The 19,207-nt window shown below is 34.9% G+C and overlaps 2 protein-coding genes across 7 annotated transcripts in view; one reads left to right on the top strand and one right to left on the bottom strand.

The window, feature by feature from the left end:
• Positions 1-19,207, bottom strand: part of LOC136826992 (prostaglandin E2 receptor EP2 subtype-like) — a 534,455-nt gene that overhangs the window by 52,880 nt on the left and 462,368 nt on the right. The window lies entirely within an intron of this gene.
• LOC136826528 (uncharacterized) lies at positions 2,544-9,224 on the top strand. The gene is made up of 5 exons (XM_067083713.1): positions 2,544-2,593; positions 4,221-4,241; positions 4,939-5,136; positions 6,871-6,925; positions 8,035-9,224. Exons 1-5 carry the CDS (start codon positions 2,560-2,562, stop codon positions 8,198-8,200), a joined length of 474 nt encoding a protein of 157 aa, XP_066939814.1. The 5' UTR covers positions 2,544-2,559; the 3' UTR covers positions 8,201-9,224.

The following is a 19,207-nucleotide window of genomic DNA, read 5'->3' as shown; positions in this document are numbered from 1 at the left end:
TATTATTATTATTATTATTATTATTATTATTATTATTATTATTATTATTATTATTATTACGTGTACAAATTAATATGGAACGAGACAAAAGAAAGCCACCAGCTTTCTAAGAAGAATAGAATGCGCTTGGATGAACATTACAGCTAAACATTCCCGGCAACCCCGATACACAGAAAATGACTGTGGGTCAGTTTCTACAAATTTTATCTTAAACCCCTCACATGCCCCTTTGTGCTGACAATGTTTTCCAAGTTTTAGACACAAAGAGCTGAAGAGGGGTTAAATGCTAAATAGCTGGGACCTCCCAGGTAAAAAAAAAAAAAAAACTGGAGCTTAATCTCAATACACAGCCCAAGCATGCGCGCATTGCACACACACACACACACACACACACACACACACACACACACACACACACACACACACACACACACATATATATATATATATATATATATATATATATATTATCATATATATTTTCACACAGCTGTCTAGGTACTCTCACTCCCTAACCCAGTACATTATTTTTATCGCTTCTTCTTTCCTTAAGTAGTGTAGTATTCTTCTTCCAGAAGAGTAGAATTACATAACATTGTTTATACCAACGGCTTGCATGATAGCTTACTGCAACAATTTGTACAAACCAGTCTTCATTTAATCACCACCCCCAACAACCAAGGGCACTCTAGCGTTCCTGAGCAGGTGACCTTAAAATCCTTATGTAGATACTTCAATCAAGGCATATCCTGGAAAGCAATAAGCTTCTTGATCCTCAAGAAAACCCTCATCTTTCTGATGTCATAAAATCCATTTTTTTTAAAAGCCAAAAATCAAATATCACCTTTTCGATCCTTGAGCAAATCATTAGCCTTGAAATACCGCCATTAATGATCACTATTCGACTTCAAAGGCAGCCATTTTCTTTCAATACTATGAGCAACCTCGTCTTCTTGACCTCAAGATTGACCACCAGCCTTTAAATACTAAAAACAAGCTCTTTATGTTCTTTATCCAAATACCAATATATTTTGATTCAATTACAACCTTGACCTTGAACTACAACCATCGACCTTCACCGTCTTGATTAAATGAAAAGCCATCTGCCTTCACATACAGCTGGCAACTACAGTATTTTCTTCCTGATCCGAAGAACAACCAGCCTCCTGTACATGCCACTGTTCCCAAGAGCAACAGTCAAGCTTCGAATACTTAAAAGCACTCCTTCATGTATAATAAGCAACCATTATCTTTACAAGACCAGGAGTAGCCAACATCCTTTCGATCGCGTGAGCAACCATCGTCCTATAAATATCAAATGCAATTATTTTCGATTCTAAAAATTCCACGAGCAAATAATATCATTCCGAGTCCATGGTGCTCCCAAAACCCAATTCTGAAGTCAGCTCTTGGCCGAATATTGCCGTTATCCTCTTTGCCCTTTGATAGGTTACAGTAGCTGAGAGAGAGAGAGAGAGAGAGAGAGAGAGAGAGAGAGAGAGAGAGAGAGAGAGAGAGAGAGAGAGAGATGAGGTCCCTTAAATACTGACTAAATACGTTTCCCACAAGGGAGTGGAGCCGCAGCCTTGCAAGAAGACTTACAAACTGTAGTTTGTCCAAGGGTGACTTATGCAAAAGGCCAGAGGCAATGAAAATACCATGAACAAATGTTTAAATTTTGACCTCACAAAAAGTATCATTCTTTAAATACCTAAATCAGTTATCGTCATTTCGACTCGGAGGAACTTCCCTCCTTAAAAGATCACAAGGAATGATTTTATTTTCGATCACATGAGAAACTGTCACTCAATACTAATATATTTTGCACTTCGAGCCCATAAACAATCATGTGTTTTTAGTTTTCTGTAAAAGAAAACTATTGAGATGCCTATTTGTCTGTCCGTCCGCAATTTTTCTGTCCGCCCTCAGATCTTAAAAACTACTGAGGCTAGAGGGATGGAAACTGGTATGTTGATCATCCACCCTCCAGTCATCAAACATACTAAATTGCAGCCCTTTAGCCACAGTAGTTTTTATTTTATTTAAGGTTAAAGTTAGCCATGATCGTGTGTATGACGCCGCTATATGTGCCAACAACAACCGGGTCGTGGCTGAGTTTCATGGGCCAAAGCTAAGGGTTTCATGGGACGTGGCTGAGGCCACCGCCGGGCCGTGGTTGAGTTTCATGGGCCGCGGCTAAGATTTTCACGGACCATGGCTGAAAATTTCATACAATATTATACGCTGTACAGAAAACCCGATTGCGCCGAAGCAACTTCTGCGCATATTTAAACTTTTTCTTTTTATTCCACGGACGACTATCATCTCTTACACGTCTTTCAAATCTAGGTCAACAACCCTTTCCGATATGACGACGTCCTTTAGTCCAATATGTTAATCAGTCTTATCGCTCCTCCCATAATTCAGCTGTTCTTTTCCCAAAAAATATTAAGATTCATCAAGTGGAAACCCGTGCGTAGGCTTTAAATACTCATTTTTTTATCGGAAAATGTTCAGTAATTCAGCTGCTTACGATCAACCAGCTTAACATTAGCCAGGATGTGGAATGTCATGATTTTCTTACTCATTACAGGTAGGATTTTATTTGTGTATTATAATCTCTTTATTTACGTTATTATTATCATCATAATTCTGAGATCTTTAAATTAAAGTCAATTATAAAACATTTCCTCACATCTTTCGGTACTATGGCGACAAAGCTAACGTGTGTTTCCTAACAAATATTTACAAACTGTGTGTTATCAACATGTTTGGACAAAGGGGTTGTACTAGTCATCTTGCGAAGATCATGAACATCAGAATCAACTCATTTTAAAGTCTTGTATGACTATCTCACGAATCTTGGCTACATTTATCAGTCTTTTGCCCCTTTCCGTTCTTTTCAAAGGGATGATGAGAAACAATTAAAGGTCATCCTTTCTCTGCCAAACAAAATTAAATCGCTGAGGAATTTTTTGCAGTTGAAATGTTTTTAAATGCTTAGTTTTTCCACAGTTTCACAGCACCTGCTTTTCACTAAATTTAGTCAGACTCTCTCTCTCTCTCTCTCTCTCTCTCTCTCTCTCTCTCTCTCTCTCTCTCTCTCTCTCTCTCTCTCTCTGCTTCTAAACTATTGCTTCGCCATCATATTTAACATCGACCACTTACGTCCGTCTCGATATCATAATCCAAATTTTCCATTGAATCCGAGAAATAAAAAAGATACTCATACAAAAATAGATCTAGATATCCTTGAACATAAAACAAGACACGGTTATAGCAGTTTGAATTTCCGGGTTTTAATCACCTCTATTCTCTACTACTGTCCTTGCTGTTCAACATCGGAAACAGTTAACCACGCTTCTGTCGTACCAATGGATATCATATCGCACGAAATTTTTCGTGCATTCACAACAGCCTCCCGAATTCTACACAGGATACGATTCAGGAAGCAGAAATTCCTACTCAATTTAAATTTCCCGTTGATCGAGCTTCCTCGATCTCATGACTATCAGCCGATAAATCCCCCCGCACTCATCCAAAATTCTTTCCACCTGTTTGCTCCTCAGTGAATTCAAAATTGCCATTCAACCGTCTCTCTCTCTCTCTCTCTCTCTCTCTCTCTCTCTCTCTCTCTCTCTCTCTCTCTCTCTCTCTCTCTCTCTCTCTCAGATACTATCTGAGATACTAGGCATCAATGCTGTTTTTCTCCGATTCAAAAGTTTCATTGCATATTTATAACCGATTTAAAATTTCTACACAATGATTACAAACATTTAACTCATTTATCTTGGGATGACTGTCCAAAAAAATGTTAAAACATTTCCAGGATTTGCTTCTCAGAGCACTATCATATGTCTCTTACTTGACAGTTTGATAGTACTTAATGGAGACAAAAAAAAGTTGCTTGTGCGACTGTGTAAGATCAAAATCGCGTTTACTAAAACTGTAGATTTATCTGATATACACACACACACACATACACACACACACATATATATATATATAATATTATATAACATATATATATATATATATATATATATATATATATATATATATATATATATATATATATATATATATATATACGATATATAATGTACAAATACAAATATAGTGTGTGTGTGTGTGTGTGTGTGTTTGTGTCAAGAAACTGGGGCTTTGAAAGGCGCAAGGTTCGTAAACAAAATCTAATTTCATATTTTTCTTTATTCCAGCGCTAATTGGATCAGCAAAGGGTAAGTTTTTCTTGAAAACTGTTTCTCTTTCCTAGCATTCGACACTTAACCCTTTCCTGCAAGGAATTCCATCATATTTGTAAGTATATGTCATAAAAAACTCTAAATTCACTTTAGGCAAGGTCTAATAACAAATTTCATAACATGGCCATGACAGTTATGTTACATTTCATATATTAACTTTATCAGTCTTCTAAAATTCACAACGAAATAGTTTTAGTATTAAAGTGATTTGTTTAACAGACTTAAATTAAAAGGTCTCTATCAATTTATAGAGATTTATTTCACACGGTTAGTAATAATATTTAAGTAAATATGAGTAACAGGTGAATATGGGAATATGTAAGGAAATTTGCCTTTATTTAAGATTACTTTTGTGTTGGGATATACTAATCATGTTAACACTGATTTCTATCATTTGGCCAAAATAACATCAAAGCAGCTGAAATTATTTATACACTTATCCCCTTAATTGTAAAATTTTAAAAAATCAAGAGATTCCATTGCAAAGCTGAAAAATACTCAACCAAGCAAGGGAATCGAGTGCCCGGCTGAAACAGCCAGTAATTGATAATCAATAATAACGTAAAAAATTAAATGCCCCTTCATGCCCCGCGAGCAGCCACAGAAAACCAACATCCTCTGGACAAGAATGGTAAGCTGAGATGTATATGAGACAAGTGGCATACCATTCCAGCTTCTATATGCACGGGGGATTTCGTGGGCTTCGTCGACTCCACCACGGATCTGGAATATTGCTTCCTGTTCGCGATGGACAAGAAGCGAGAGTGGTACGAGGCCAGGAGCTTCTGCAAAGACCAATCAGCGGATCTGGCCTTCTTGGACGATGGCGACCTCCACTTCCAAATCATCGACTACATCCTCGCACACAGAGGTAGGTCTCGAAAAACATTTTTTTTGGTAACAGGAGGCCCATTATTCGACCTTGAGTAAACCGAAGAGAGACTTAGTTTTCCGGTCAAGTTTGCGAATAAAACAAGTGCTTTCGCAAAGGCGTCTTCTTTCTGATTACTGGAAAGGTCTGAGTCCTCCGCCATTCCAGCCACTGCAAGCATTGATTCTGACGCCATGGAACCGGCTGGTTTTCGGGTTCCGGACACCTAGCGAGTTTGAAATCATTCATAACCCTCGTGAAACTTTGTTTGTGGAGGTATCTAAAAATATTCTTTGTTAGTTCAAAGGTCCAAGTGAGTAGTGTACAATTATCACAGTTAGAAGGGTACTAATTTAAAAAAACCTTTTTTAGAGTGTACAAATATTACAGTTAGAAGGGCAATAATAAAAAAAAAACCTTTTTTTAGAGTGTACAATTATCACAGTACAATTATCACAGTTAGAAGGGTACTATTTACTAAAAAACTTTTTTAGAGTGTACAATTATTACAGTTAGAAGGGTGCTAATTGAAAAAAACTTTTGTTAAAATTCTACATTCATCTAAACACCTAATCAAATCTTCCCAGACACATATCCCACCTATAAAATAAGAAAATCCATCAGTAACGTTTACTAAATATCTTCTAAACAAACAAGAGAGACAAAAAAGGCAAGGGTGAACAAATAAATAATTCTTTTTCAAATATCTTCTGAAAAACAGAGACAAAAAGACAGACAAACAGACATAGGTGAACAAAACCTCCTTCCAACCTCGTGGGTGAGAGTAATAACCCATAGCCATTACATCATAAGCACAGTAATTCAATCCATTTGATGTAAATAAAAGAAATAATAAAAAAAAAAAAAGATGCACTCTACCATAACTAGGAGCAACAAAGTCCTATAGTAAAAGAACTGGGAAAAGGACATGTGGAAAGACTGAAAAGTCACAGAACAAAAATGTTTTCATGCTTGTAATTTCCTCAGGTCTGTTTTAACATAATTAAACGTTATTTCTGGCCGATGAAATGACAATTTTCGATCCTTTAAATGACATTTCCTATCCTTTAAATGACATTTTTCGATCCTTCAAATGACATTTTTTGATCCTTTAGATGTTATTTTCCGAACCTTTAAATGACATTTTCCGAACCATTAAATGACATTTTTCGATCCTTTAAATTACATTTTCCAACCATTTAAATGACATTTTCCGAACCTTTAAATGACATTTTTCGAACCTTCAAATGACATTTTTCGATCCTTGAAATGACATTTTCCGATCTTTTACAAGACATTTTTCGATCCTTCAAATGACATTTTTTGATCCCTTAGATAACATTTTCCGAACCTTTAAATGACATTTTTCGCTCCTTTAAAAGGCATTATTCAATCCTTTAGATGACATTTTCCGATCCATTAAATGACATGTTTCGCTCCTTTAAAAGACATTTTTCAATCCTTTAGATGACATTTTCCGATTTTTAAATGACATTTTTCGATCCTCAAAAGATTTTTCGATCCTTTAAAAGACATTTTCCGATCCTTTAAATGACATTTTTCGATCCTTTAAAAGACATTTTCCGATCCTTTAAATGACATTTTTCGATCCCTTAAAAGACATTATTCGAGCCTCTAGATAACATTTCCCGATCCTTTAAATGACATTTTGCGATCCCTTAAATGACTTTTTTTCGATCCTTTAAATGACAATTATCGATCTTCTTCCATCAGATTGGAGGGACGAAGGATTCCACATAGGAGGCAACGATGCTGACGTTGAAGGACAGTAAGTACACGGACCTCTCTCTCTCTCTCTCTCTCTCTCTCTCTCTCTCTCTCTCTCTCTCTCTCTCTCTCTGCACAGTAATATACGCCACTTAACGAAGTAACGTATATTACACGTGGACGAGTTCAAGTGTTAAAAGAGAGTAATTACACTAACGGCAACCTATACACTGGACATTTCCTTTGCAGAAAATGTTTATCTTGCGGACTAACGAGACACTGAAATTTGGGGAGAGAGAGAGAGAGAGAGAGAGAGAGAGAGAGAGTGTTGCTTTGTGTAAAGAACACAAGAGCCTAGACGTTGAGAGAGAGAGAGAGAGAGAGAGAGAGAGAGAGAGAGAGAGAATGATGTTTTGCGCAAAGAACACAAGAGCCTAGACGTTAAGAGAGAGAGAGAGAGAGAGAGAGAGAGAGAGAGAGAGAGAGAGAGAGAGAGAGAGAGAGAGAGAGAGGCTGTAACCACCACTAGGGCATAGGACAATGAAAGAGGGAGTTGGAGTAGTTGGAGAGCAAAATAAAATGATCCTCAATACAAATTAAATAAAGTAACAAGACTTAAAGGTGAAACTTGGAGAAACTCAGCTTTTGCAGTAATCAGTAATAGTTTGAGAGGTTGGACAGCAAGACTGAGGAGCTTTTTTTAGGTTCTGTTGACTGATATGTCTTTCTAATCTATTTACATTATCGCTGCTGACTTACTGGGGTCTAAGAGGCCTACTGTTATTCTTATATTTTTTCGTTTATATTACTTGCGTGTTTTGTGCCGCCACTTTGTCATTTTCCTTCTTTCCTTGATTTTTTTCCAAGCTTTCTTCAAAAAAGAAAAAAAAAACTGACAATAAGAGGAACCAACAACGCACAAAACTATCCGTTCTAATTCAAAGACGCTATATTGAGGCAAGGGGTAAAATGGGAATAATATCTGAACATTAAATTAGCAATGTTGTGAACATTAAATGAACAATGTTATGAGAAACAAACATAAAATAAAGATAATTAGATAAATAGTCAAAAAGAAGTTAAACAGAGGGCATAACTCAACGAGGTAAGAACGCCCGACTTCAGAACAGTGGTGCATAAGACAGTCTGTAAAGATTTCCCCTTTCGCAGGTGGAACTGGGTGATGCCCCAACAGCCCATGGAAATGGGATACCACTGGTGGCCAGGACAACCTGACGGAGGCAGGAGGGAAAATTTTGCCTGTCTCTATACTCCAGATTTCTTCTTCAATTCCTGCGTTAATGGGCAGAGGATGTACACCCTCTGCAGAGTGTAAAGGAACGGATATGGAGGATGTACACCCTCTGCAGAGTGTAAAGAAAGGGAGAAAGACGATGTACACCCTCTGCAGAGTGTAAAGGAACGGATATGGAGGATGTACACCCTCTGCAGAGTATAAAGGAACGGATATGGAGGATGTACACCCTCTGCAGGATATAAAGGAAGGAAGAGGGAGGATCTACACCCTCTGCAGAGTATAAAGGAACGGATATGGAGGATGGAACCCTCTGCAGGATATAAAGGAAGGAAGAGGGAGGATCTACACCCTCTGCAGAGTATAAAGGAACGGATATGGAGGATGTACACCCTCTGCAGAGTATAAAGGAACGGATATGGAGGATGTACACCCTCTGCAGGATATAAAGGAAGGAAGAGGGAGGATCTACACCCTCTGCAGAGTATAAAGGAACGGATATGGAGGATGTACACCCTCTGCAGGATATAAAGGAAGGAAGAGGGAGGATCTACACCCTCTGCAGAGTATAAAGGAACGGATATGGAGGATGTACACCCTCTGCAGGATATAAAGGAAGGAAGAGGGAGGATCTACACCCTCTGCAGAGTATAAAGGAACGGATATGGAGGATTACACCCTCTGCAGAGTAGAAAGGAAAGGAGAAAGAGGATGTACACCCTCTGCAGGATATAAAGGAAGGAAGAAGGAGGATGTACACCCTCTGCAGAGTATAAAGGAAGGGAGATGGAGGATTACACCCTCTGTAGAAAATAAAAGAGAGGGGGAGGAGGAACTACAACCTTCGCAGGATATATGGAGAAGGGAAAATCACTGTATGTTATTATGGCTGAAGAGAGGTACCATGTTGAAGATGATACCCAAGAATTTTGCTGTAACACAAATTTGCATCAACAGGTTTTGACCATGTGTCCATGTTGAATTTTCTCTAGACATGTATGTATTTAGCATCTAGTCAGTTACATACCCACACGATATATACAAACATACATACATATATACATACATGTACAGTATACTGAACACACACACACACACACACACACACACACATATATATATATATATATATATATATATATATATATATATATATATATATATATATATATATATTCACACATACATATATATGTGTGTGTGTGTGTGCGCGTGTGTATGTAATGACAACTAAATAAACTGCACGTGTGAAAAAACTGAATTTGCACATTTGTATGAAGTAAGTTCGTATATGAAGTCGCTAATCACATATACATAGACCCACTGTATATCCATGTAATATAAACTGATAATACACAAACATGTACAAATAATAAAAAGCCCCTATTAAAATGTCTGTGTAGTTAAGAATTTTTACCAAGTTCCTAAATTAAATAAAAAAGAATCTAAATGAAAAAATATAAACATTTTTAATAGGATGTACAGCAAAACTTTCGTTTTTTAAGAAAAAATACATGTCTTCTTCATTTGAGCTGAAAATACAATCAGTCAAAAAGATTTAAGAATGAAGTTAAAACTAATGCCTAAAGACGAGAGAGAGAGAGAGAGAGAGAGAGAGAGAGAGAGAGAGAGAGAGAGAGAGAGAGAGAGAGAGAGAGAGAGAGAGAGCTTTTTTTATTTAACAAATACCGTGCCTACATAACCTGTCAAAAGTAGTGACAATGATAAAATCAGCTAAGTAAATTCAAACACGCCACACAAACAAAACATGACATTAGGATCAGTTTCCTTCTCAGACAAATTTTGAGGTAAGACAAAACTTTTCAAACCCGTATCTCTAAGCTCCTTCACTAAGGTGGAAAACAGGACATCCCTAATTAATATGGCTGCTCGGGCGTCTTCAGCAGGACAGAGAGGATGTTATTGTTCCTCTGATGATGCAACATTTCTTTTACTAAAGATGAATGAAATCGGAATCTAAGTTTTTAACTCAGTGAGTCGATCAACAATTACGTTAGTAAAATGGCTTGGACGTCGGAATGAGCGGAAGGCCATGACAGTGAAACATGGCAAAGTATTTCCTTAGAGTTTTACATGTCGCCTTTCCTTGTAACCCCCGGTTTATCTCGTACGTCTCGAAGTATTTTCTCCCAAGTCAAAATGATTATGATTATCGTAATGAGAGAGAGAGAGAGAGAGAGAGAGAGAGAGAGAGAGAGAGAGAGAGAGAGAGAGAGAGAGAGAGAGTCTTATCCTTCCCTAACTTTTCCATACCAAAGACTTGTATTTTATTTTTAATTCGTTTGAATACAAGAAGTCAAAGTCAACTAAGCAAATTAAGCGATTTTAATCGCTCCCTTGTTTACCTTTTATTTCCTCGTCATTCACATCAAAAGTCAGTAATAAAGAATGTGAATTTAATCTATATATAATGCAATATACAAACTTGAAATATCATCTTAATAATAATCAATACCAGGTGTCATAACATCGGCTAACTTCTATTAGAGCGATGATGTTATTCTGTTGAAAACAAACAGGAAAATAGCAAAGTAAAAACCTGGTCTAACTAATATGTGTAACATCTGCAAAAAGTTCTAGTCTTTTATGTACTATACTATACCATATTAATGACGCTAGCAGTTCTGACCTAGCTGAGATCTGATTGGTTTAAATGGAATGTGTAAATATATATATATATATATATATACATAAATATATATACACACATATATACACATATATATATATATATATATATATATATATATATATATGTGTGTATTTATGTATACACACATATATATACATATATTATATATATATGCTGTATAATATACATACATACATACATACATACATATATATGTATATACATGCATATAAATAAATATATATATATATATATATATATATATATATATATATATATATATATATATATATATATATATACATACACAATTATATACAGCATGGGCAGCAACATGTTTGACCAGCGAATGAAGCAACATTAAGTTAGGTCAGTACCTGGATGGCTGACCACCAAGAGAAGCCAGATGCCGTTATATAAAAGGCCCTGAACGTCCATAGGGCATATAAATGAAGAAACCAGACCTCTCTCTCTCTCTCTCTCTCTCTCAACAAACATATATAAAAATACACACACACACACACACACACACATATATATATATATATATATATATATATATATATATATATATATATATATATATATATATATATATATATATATATATATTAATATTGGAAACTGCATTTTCAGTGGCCTCCTCCCTCCCTCTCTCTCTCTCTCTCTCTCTCTCTCTCTCTCTCTCTCTCTCTCTCTCTCTCTCTCTCTCTCTCTGACACACAAGTTTCATTAATAAGAATGTTATTCGACGGATAATACTGTTGACAAAAGTAAAAAAATTAAACTATAAAAAGTCACTCTACCAATAGCATTTTTATCATGCTATCCCCAGATTGGTCGTTGTATATATAAAGCTACAAAAGGAAACAATTTTTTCAGTTTTTGCACAGAAAATAGCATCAAACGGTATGGCAATTTTACACTGCGTGAACACTGATCGAACATCTATTGCAACCCACCCCACCTCCCCCCCCCCAAAAAAAAAATTCAAACCTTGGTGTCAGGGACACTAGGTTACCAATCAATAAATCAATTCCCCTACTCTGATTTTTCAAGTCCACCACAGGTCTCTCGCTTTAAATAAATACGCTATGTCGGAAAATTTTTTTTTTTTTATCCTTGACCTCATTCCATAACGACCCACCTGCCATTTAAGCAAAATTAATGAGTTGTTAGCACCCAACATAGCAATAGGTAATGAGAGTTACCTTGAAAACAGATGTAATCGTACTTCAAGAACTTTATTTAGTAGTTCAACACTGCTGAAGTTTAATGAAAGTATGTGACCTATTTTCACACATAAGAATTTCTACAAAGCTAACTGGTATGTGAAGAATTTCATCGTAATTACTGTAATAGTATGATTAAACACAAAGCAAACTTAAATCACATACACAGTGTGTGTGTGTGTAGAGAGAGAGAGAGAGAGAGAGAGAGAGAGAGAGAGAGAGAGAGAGAGAGAGAGAGAGAGAGAGAGAGAGCACCTAATTCCAGAGAATACATGAACAACACAACGACGCAATAAGATTTCCAGAAAACCAGATAAAGGAAAAATTATAGCAAGATGAAATTAAAAGTAACTCATCGCTAGCAATGACGAGTTATCTACAACTCAACGAGCAGCTCTCGATGATTTTATTCATTTATTGTTACTAGAATTTATTGTCACTAGAACTGGCGTCGCAATGTCTAGGTTATCAACGCATGAAAGTGAGCCTTTTACCAGTGGAAACAAGAACATGCACTCTTCTGCCAGCCACCCTGAACACAATTCCCTCATACCACAGTTTCATGTCAAATCCTAATTGTATCGGATTTTTGCAAGCGATGTGTTTTATAAGCTTATCGAAATATCATAACAGTCTACCTGGAACCTGACGCGTCAAAGTATTTATAAAGCATGCATAAACCGTTAGAATTTTTCTTTAAACAACATTTACATGATTTTCATACAAACCCCAAAAATATGGGCGTCAATTACTAAAAGTAGTCGCAGGACGTTTGGATGACATAAGTTAAGCAATCGCCAAGAAAAAAGAACATTAAAAATAGATCTTGTTTTTTTTTTTTTTTTTTGATACTTCAGCTCCCAGTGAGTTATCGCATTTGTTTCGCCCACGTAAAAGTAAGAAATAAATGGAAAACTACCAACCTATTTCACCTTACCGAACCTTAAAAGTTTCAAAACCCACATTTTAACACTAGATGTACTTGGAAACGAAGTATAACAAGAAAGGTAAAAATAAACACTCATGACTTAAAAAAAACAAAATCCCATAGAGAAGTGTTCTTTTGCCCATCAGAGAAACCAGACTGTCTTTTGTTATGATCTTCTCCGCTTATAAACATGAGTTATATAAACGAAGTACTTGAACGTGTTAACAAATAATTCTGGAAAAGACAGGATTTTTTGGCTAAAAATTGTTATGACAAAAGAATTGTATGTAATCTACAAGCAAACAATCACGATTTGGTTGCAAATGTAAAATATGTATGAATATATAAATTATATATGTATATATATATATGTGTGTCTATATATATATATATATATATATATATATATATATATATATATATATATATATATATATATATGTATATGTATGTATATATATATATATATATATATATATATATATATATATATATATATATATATATAAATTTTTAATTATTAAACTTCAAAATTTTTTATTATTAAACTAGCACTCTGTTATTTTCTACTACAGCTGCTACCCACTACAGCTGACCAACTACTAGGTACTTGATTCACTGCTTGGCTCCACAGAAGCACAGTGATTTTTTTTTAACATACTTCAGTCTCTCGATATATTACCTATGTACTGAAGGGCGGGGTACTCTAGCAACCATGTACATCAAATCAAGTGTTCGGGTGCACTTACAATATCTTAAAGTTTTAATCGTTTTTCTGTCTCTCTCTCTCATTTATTGCAAAGTCAGAAATGGACAAAAAAATTACTTAAAACATTTTTGAACAGGTTGTGAACACCGCACCCCATCAGCAAAGGATATCACTTTTCATATACCATCATTTTCACTGAAGGAAAAACTCCATATCACTACACTGACAAATTAATGTTACGTAATGTCCATCTCCCACCCAACCGGAGAAGTAATAGTTAAATAAGAGTAAAATGGTGATATCAGATTACGTCATTAATAACTTTCAACGAGAATTATTGCTAAAATGACTGCACTCTATAAGCACGTTGTAAAAAATCGCAAAACTTTTGTGAGGATTTTTTCGGAAAAGTTTTACAATATTGATTACAATGTCATTTCTATTATTTCATGAGAATGGAATTGTATTTCTTAAATATATAGCATGCAAAAGTATTCTTTAATTAATTACAGTGGATACAACAGGTTTAGTATTACAATTAAAAATTAAATTGGTTTTGCTATATCAAACCGGAATAAAAACGGAAAAATGTTAAGCCACTTTTTTATTAAATGAAAAAAAGATGGCATTCATACTCATATTTATATTCCTACGAGTCAAAAAAGACCTCTCCATATTTTATTAGAAGGGTCACTAAGTGACACCTCGATATTCCCTTACATGGAACAAAAGGTGCCCTATAAACCACCATATGGGTTAAAGATATCTCTCACCTATTCCATTAAAAGCGACAGAAGGTGACCTTTTGGACCTGTAAATTGTGTGAATCGATGATGACCCTTCATTTTGCCAATGGATGGCAAAAATGGGACCGTCCATATTCTATTAAATGCATCAAGTATAATCCTTTATAGTCTAATATAATTTATTCGAAAAATATTTCCTTATCATCTCAGCAAATGAGTCCTACTATAGCCCATTAATTCTGTTCGACTTTCAAGACAAATGATAAAATGATGACCGTTTCATATCCCATCAAATAAGTCAAACTATAACAGCACAGTCTTTCATTAAATGGATCAAATGACGATTGCATAACAATCGATGAACGAGTCATAAAACAGTTTAAATGACGCAAATGTTGATCCATTAATATCTCAATAAAAAGATCAAATGACAACCAGTTAAATATCAACGAATGAACCAGAGATGACCAAATGCAGCCGATTAAACGACAAAAAGATTGATCCCTTGATATCTCAACAAGTCAAACATCGACTTCACAGTTCATAACCGCTATAAATCTGGCTCCCTGGAAAACCTATATGACAATTTACAAGTGTTTACATAAAATTCAATTAATAATATCGAGCGTGTATATTCGAAGATCTGTTTAATTCTAAATATTCATGACAAAATTTGTGTGTGTGTGTGTGTGAGAGAGAGAGAGAGAGAGAGAGAGAGAGAGAGAGAGAGAGAGAGAGAGAGGAGAGAGAGAGCGGGGCATTGCCTCGTAGAAAAAAAGCAGATTTATGATTTAGGAAATGAAGACCACAGCAAAGACATACAGTGTTCTAGAAGATAATGTTATGAAGAACTGATATAAAATCGGTAACCTTCCGAGTATATTTACGTAATTTTCTGAATATACACATACATTATATATATGTTATTCTGGCAAGTTCACGTTATCTGTATGGCCTTGAAAATTTGGGGATTTTTCATCCACCTTCGTAATTTTGATCACTGCATTAATTGGAGTGTGTAATCTTTACAATCTAAACGTACTTGTCCATACAGGAGGAATATACTAGAATCAGCCATCATAAGCCAGATAGACAATATGAACTTGTCAGAAGGGCACTGGAAGGTATACATTGTGGACAACACTCTCCTGAATCCTCTAATGAAAAAGATAATCAAGCCAAACTGACTGCCATGTAATCACTGCTAAATATATTCCAGGTAAACCCTGTAATCCTAGGTCAAGCGATTATGCCTGCAATCCATCTCCTATCAAGAAAAGCTCAAAAGAATCATTCCGGAGGGGGAAAAAAAAAAAACCCGGTCGGAATGCCATAAACAGTTCCGGCTAAACACCTTGTGACTCTATATATCATCACTGGCCCTCATTTTCCACCGAGACGACGGCCGATTGTGCTGGCCAAAATATAGCAGATTATGAAAATTAGCTCAGTCAGTTTGTTTTTTAAAAATTATATACATGTATATACTATATATATATACACATATATATATAAAATGTATGTAAATTATATATTATATATATATGTGTGTGTGTGTGTGCACGCGCGCGCGCTGCCCCCACCCACTCATTCGGAAGAGTTTATTCACGACGACTTTGACCCTCCCTTCACGCATGAATAATTCTGTTTACAAACAACCATTTACCGTCGTTGCAAGACGGCCTCTCTCTCTCTCTCTCTCTCTCTCTCTCTCTCTCTCTCTCTCTCTCTCTCTCTCTCTCTCTCCTCCATTCCAGGTAAACGCAGTAAGAATTTCTCTCATTCTTATACAACCGGCCGTGAGGGGATAGTCGTGGCCACTGTCACAGCATCGTACGTCGAGAGTGAAAGTTGATGCAATCACTTGGATGTCCCCAAGATTTTTATCTTCTTGTTTTTAAGGGGTTTTCCTTTGTGTTGTATTTATGTCACCTTTCTTTAAGAGGAGGGCTGGCCATCACTTACGAGAAATCCTTGGATGCCTTGTTTTTCTAGTGCCTTAAAAAGAAATAAACAATTTTTTATTTTTTTTTATCGTTTTCTGCCACTTTTTATTTTTTTATCCTTTTCTGTTTTATTTTCTTAGCAAGGCCTAGCAAGCACGTTTTAGATAGTTTTGTCCTTTACCGATTTCTACACCGTGAGACTATTCCAAGAATAAGGAGAAATTATATGTTTCGTTTTCATTAAATAAAATACATATTCCTATTTGCATTACTACTTAATATGTGCTCTTTCCAATATATATATTTTTTATATGAATGTGACGAGAATTTTCCATACTATTTTTGACTGGTATTCCAAGAGAGTACTTGTAACAGCAGACGTCATAAGGTTCATTAAATAAAAAACTTATGACTATTTTTCTAAAATAAAACAACAAGAGATACAAATAGATATTCCAAGACTAATTATACATTTACATTTCATTTCGCTTACAAATAGAATGAGGTTAAATTTTCCTATTAAATACAGCAGCCGACTCGGGTCAGTAATCATTATCATAAAATAAAAAATAACATAAAAGTCTATTAACCATTTCATAAAGTATGGAGAAATACCTAATTAACACCAATGCACAAAGGTCAAGTACATTCACCTTTACTGCTCATCAAATGACAAAATACAGGGGGAAAAATTGCAAAGAAACTGTTAATGTGCCTGTCATTCTTTTTAATTAAAAGGGTATACAAATTTAAAAACAGTATTCGTTCATTATTTTTTATATAAAAATGAAAAACATCATTTGTTCATTATTTTTTTACTTAAGCTCGAAAGTAAAAAAAAAAAAAACGGAAATAATAATTTTTCATGCCCAATGTTTACGAATATAGAAACTGTAACTGAATCAATTCTTTTCTTCACTATATATATATATATATATATATATATATATATATATATATATATATATATATATATATATATATATATATATATATATATACATATATATATATATATATATATATACATAACATGTATAATACATACACACACTCGTGTGTATATGAATTTTCAATTTTCATCACATCACCGTGAAATGTTTTGCATTTACAAACATTAAACTACAAATGTCGTTTATTATCCAATTCGCTCTACCTTGGGAATAATACCGGAGGGGAATTATCATTGATAAGATGCTCGTCCCCCGGGAGATTCGATCCCCAACAGCTACTAACTCCGATTTCGGTGACGAGTACTCTACCATACATACATACATACATACATACATACATACATACATACATACATACATACATACATACATCCCACATGAGTGCTGGTAAGGGTGTGAGTGTGACTCCTACTTATCAGATAAAGGAAAAAGCTGGTTAAACTTGAATTTCTTTGATGACAAAAATAAGAAAAAAAGCTTATCAAAACCCAATGGTCTTTCTCTTAAATAAAACTAATTAAAATCCGATGAAAGAAAACGTATTTCCTGCCTCAAAATCATTATAAAAATACCAGCTTACTGTAAGAAAATAAAACATCATAATTTCGAAAATACAGATAAAGTTATGAGACTTTAATTAAGGTCACTCTGCAGATCAGGAATGACCATAACACATTCATATATATATATATATATATATATATATATATATATATATATATATATATATATATATATATATATATATATATATATATATATATATATATATATATATATATATGTTTATGTTACGACAATGTACTAGTGTTTCTGGTACGACAATGTAATCTTGATATACACATGGGCTCATATATATATATATACATACATATGTGTGTATGCATATATATATATATATATATATATATATATATATATATATGTATATGTATATGTGTGTGTGTGTGTGTGTGTGTGTGTGTGTGTGTGTGTGCAAGAGTATACTGCCCTGCAAAAACAGCAATAATACTCCACAATAGTACATCTCTCATCAAACATTAATAAAACCGTGGTGGTCAACGAACCATCAAATACCACAGTAGACTTTTAATTCTATAGGAGGGTTCACAACCAATATGAAAATGACGAAAAACTGAAATTCATTATCCTTTATCGTGCAAATACGCTAAAGCTGATTGGGATGCACTATCGTTACCACCATCATGAAAAATACATAAAAAGCGTGATTTTTTTTTTTGAACAGAAATAATTACTAAAAATTGGTAGATTAAAGTGTAACATATACCTCCTGATCAATCATTACTAAAATATGTACTTGTTCTTAATCTAAAACAAGTAAAAAATGCTTCGAAGTTTCTTCGGCGCAATCACGTTATCTGTACAGCTGCTACGGCGTATAATCAAGGCCACCGAATCAGATCTATCTTTCGGTGGTCTCATTATAATGCTGTATGAGCCGCGGCCCATGAAACTTTAACCAAGGCCCGGTGGTGGCCTGTCCTATATCGTTGCCAGAAGCACGATTATGGTTAACTTTAACATTTAAATAAAATAAAAACTACTGAGGCTAGAGGGCTGCAATTCGGTTTGTTTGATGATTGGAGGGTAGATGATCAACATACCAATTTGCAGCCCTCTAGCCTCAGTAGTTTTTAAGATCTGAGGGCGGACAGAAAAAGTGCGGACGGACAGACAAAGCCGGCACAATACTTTTCTTTTACAGAAAACAAAAACTGGTCTATGACGAGCCGTTAAAGACATAAAACAAACTGAATACGCAATAAAAAATAAAAGCACTGAAACAATAAATATATAATTCATAAATAAGCCATCACGGATTATCACGAAGCGATAAGAAAATGAAAGTACTGAAACAATAAATAAAGAATTCATAAATAAGGCATCACAGAATATCACT

The sequence above is a fragment of the Macrobrachium rosenbergii genome, chromosome 41 (assembly GCF_040412425.1).
Source record: "Macrobrachium rosenbergii isolate ZJJX-2024 chromosome 41, ASM4041242v1, whole genome shotgun sequence".
Taxonomy (NCBI): Eukaryota; Metazoa; Arthropoda; class Malacostraca; order Decapoda; family Palaemonidae; genus Macrobrachium; species Macrobrachium rosenbergii.
This window is presented reverse-complemented; position numbering and strand designations above follow the sequence as displayed.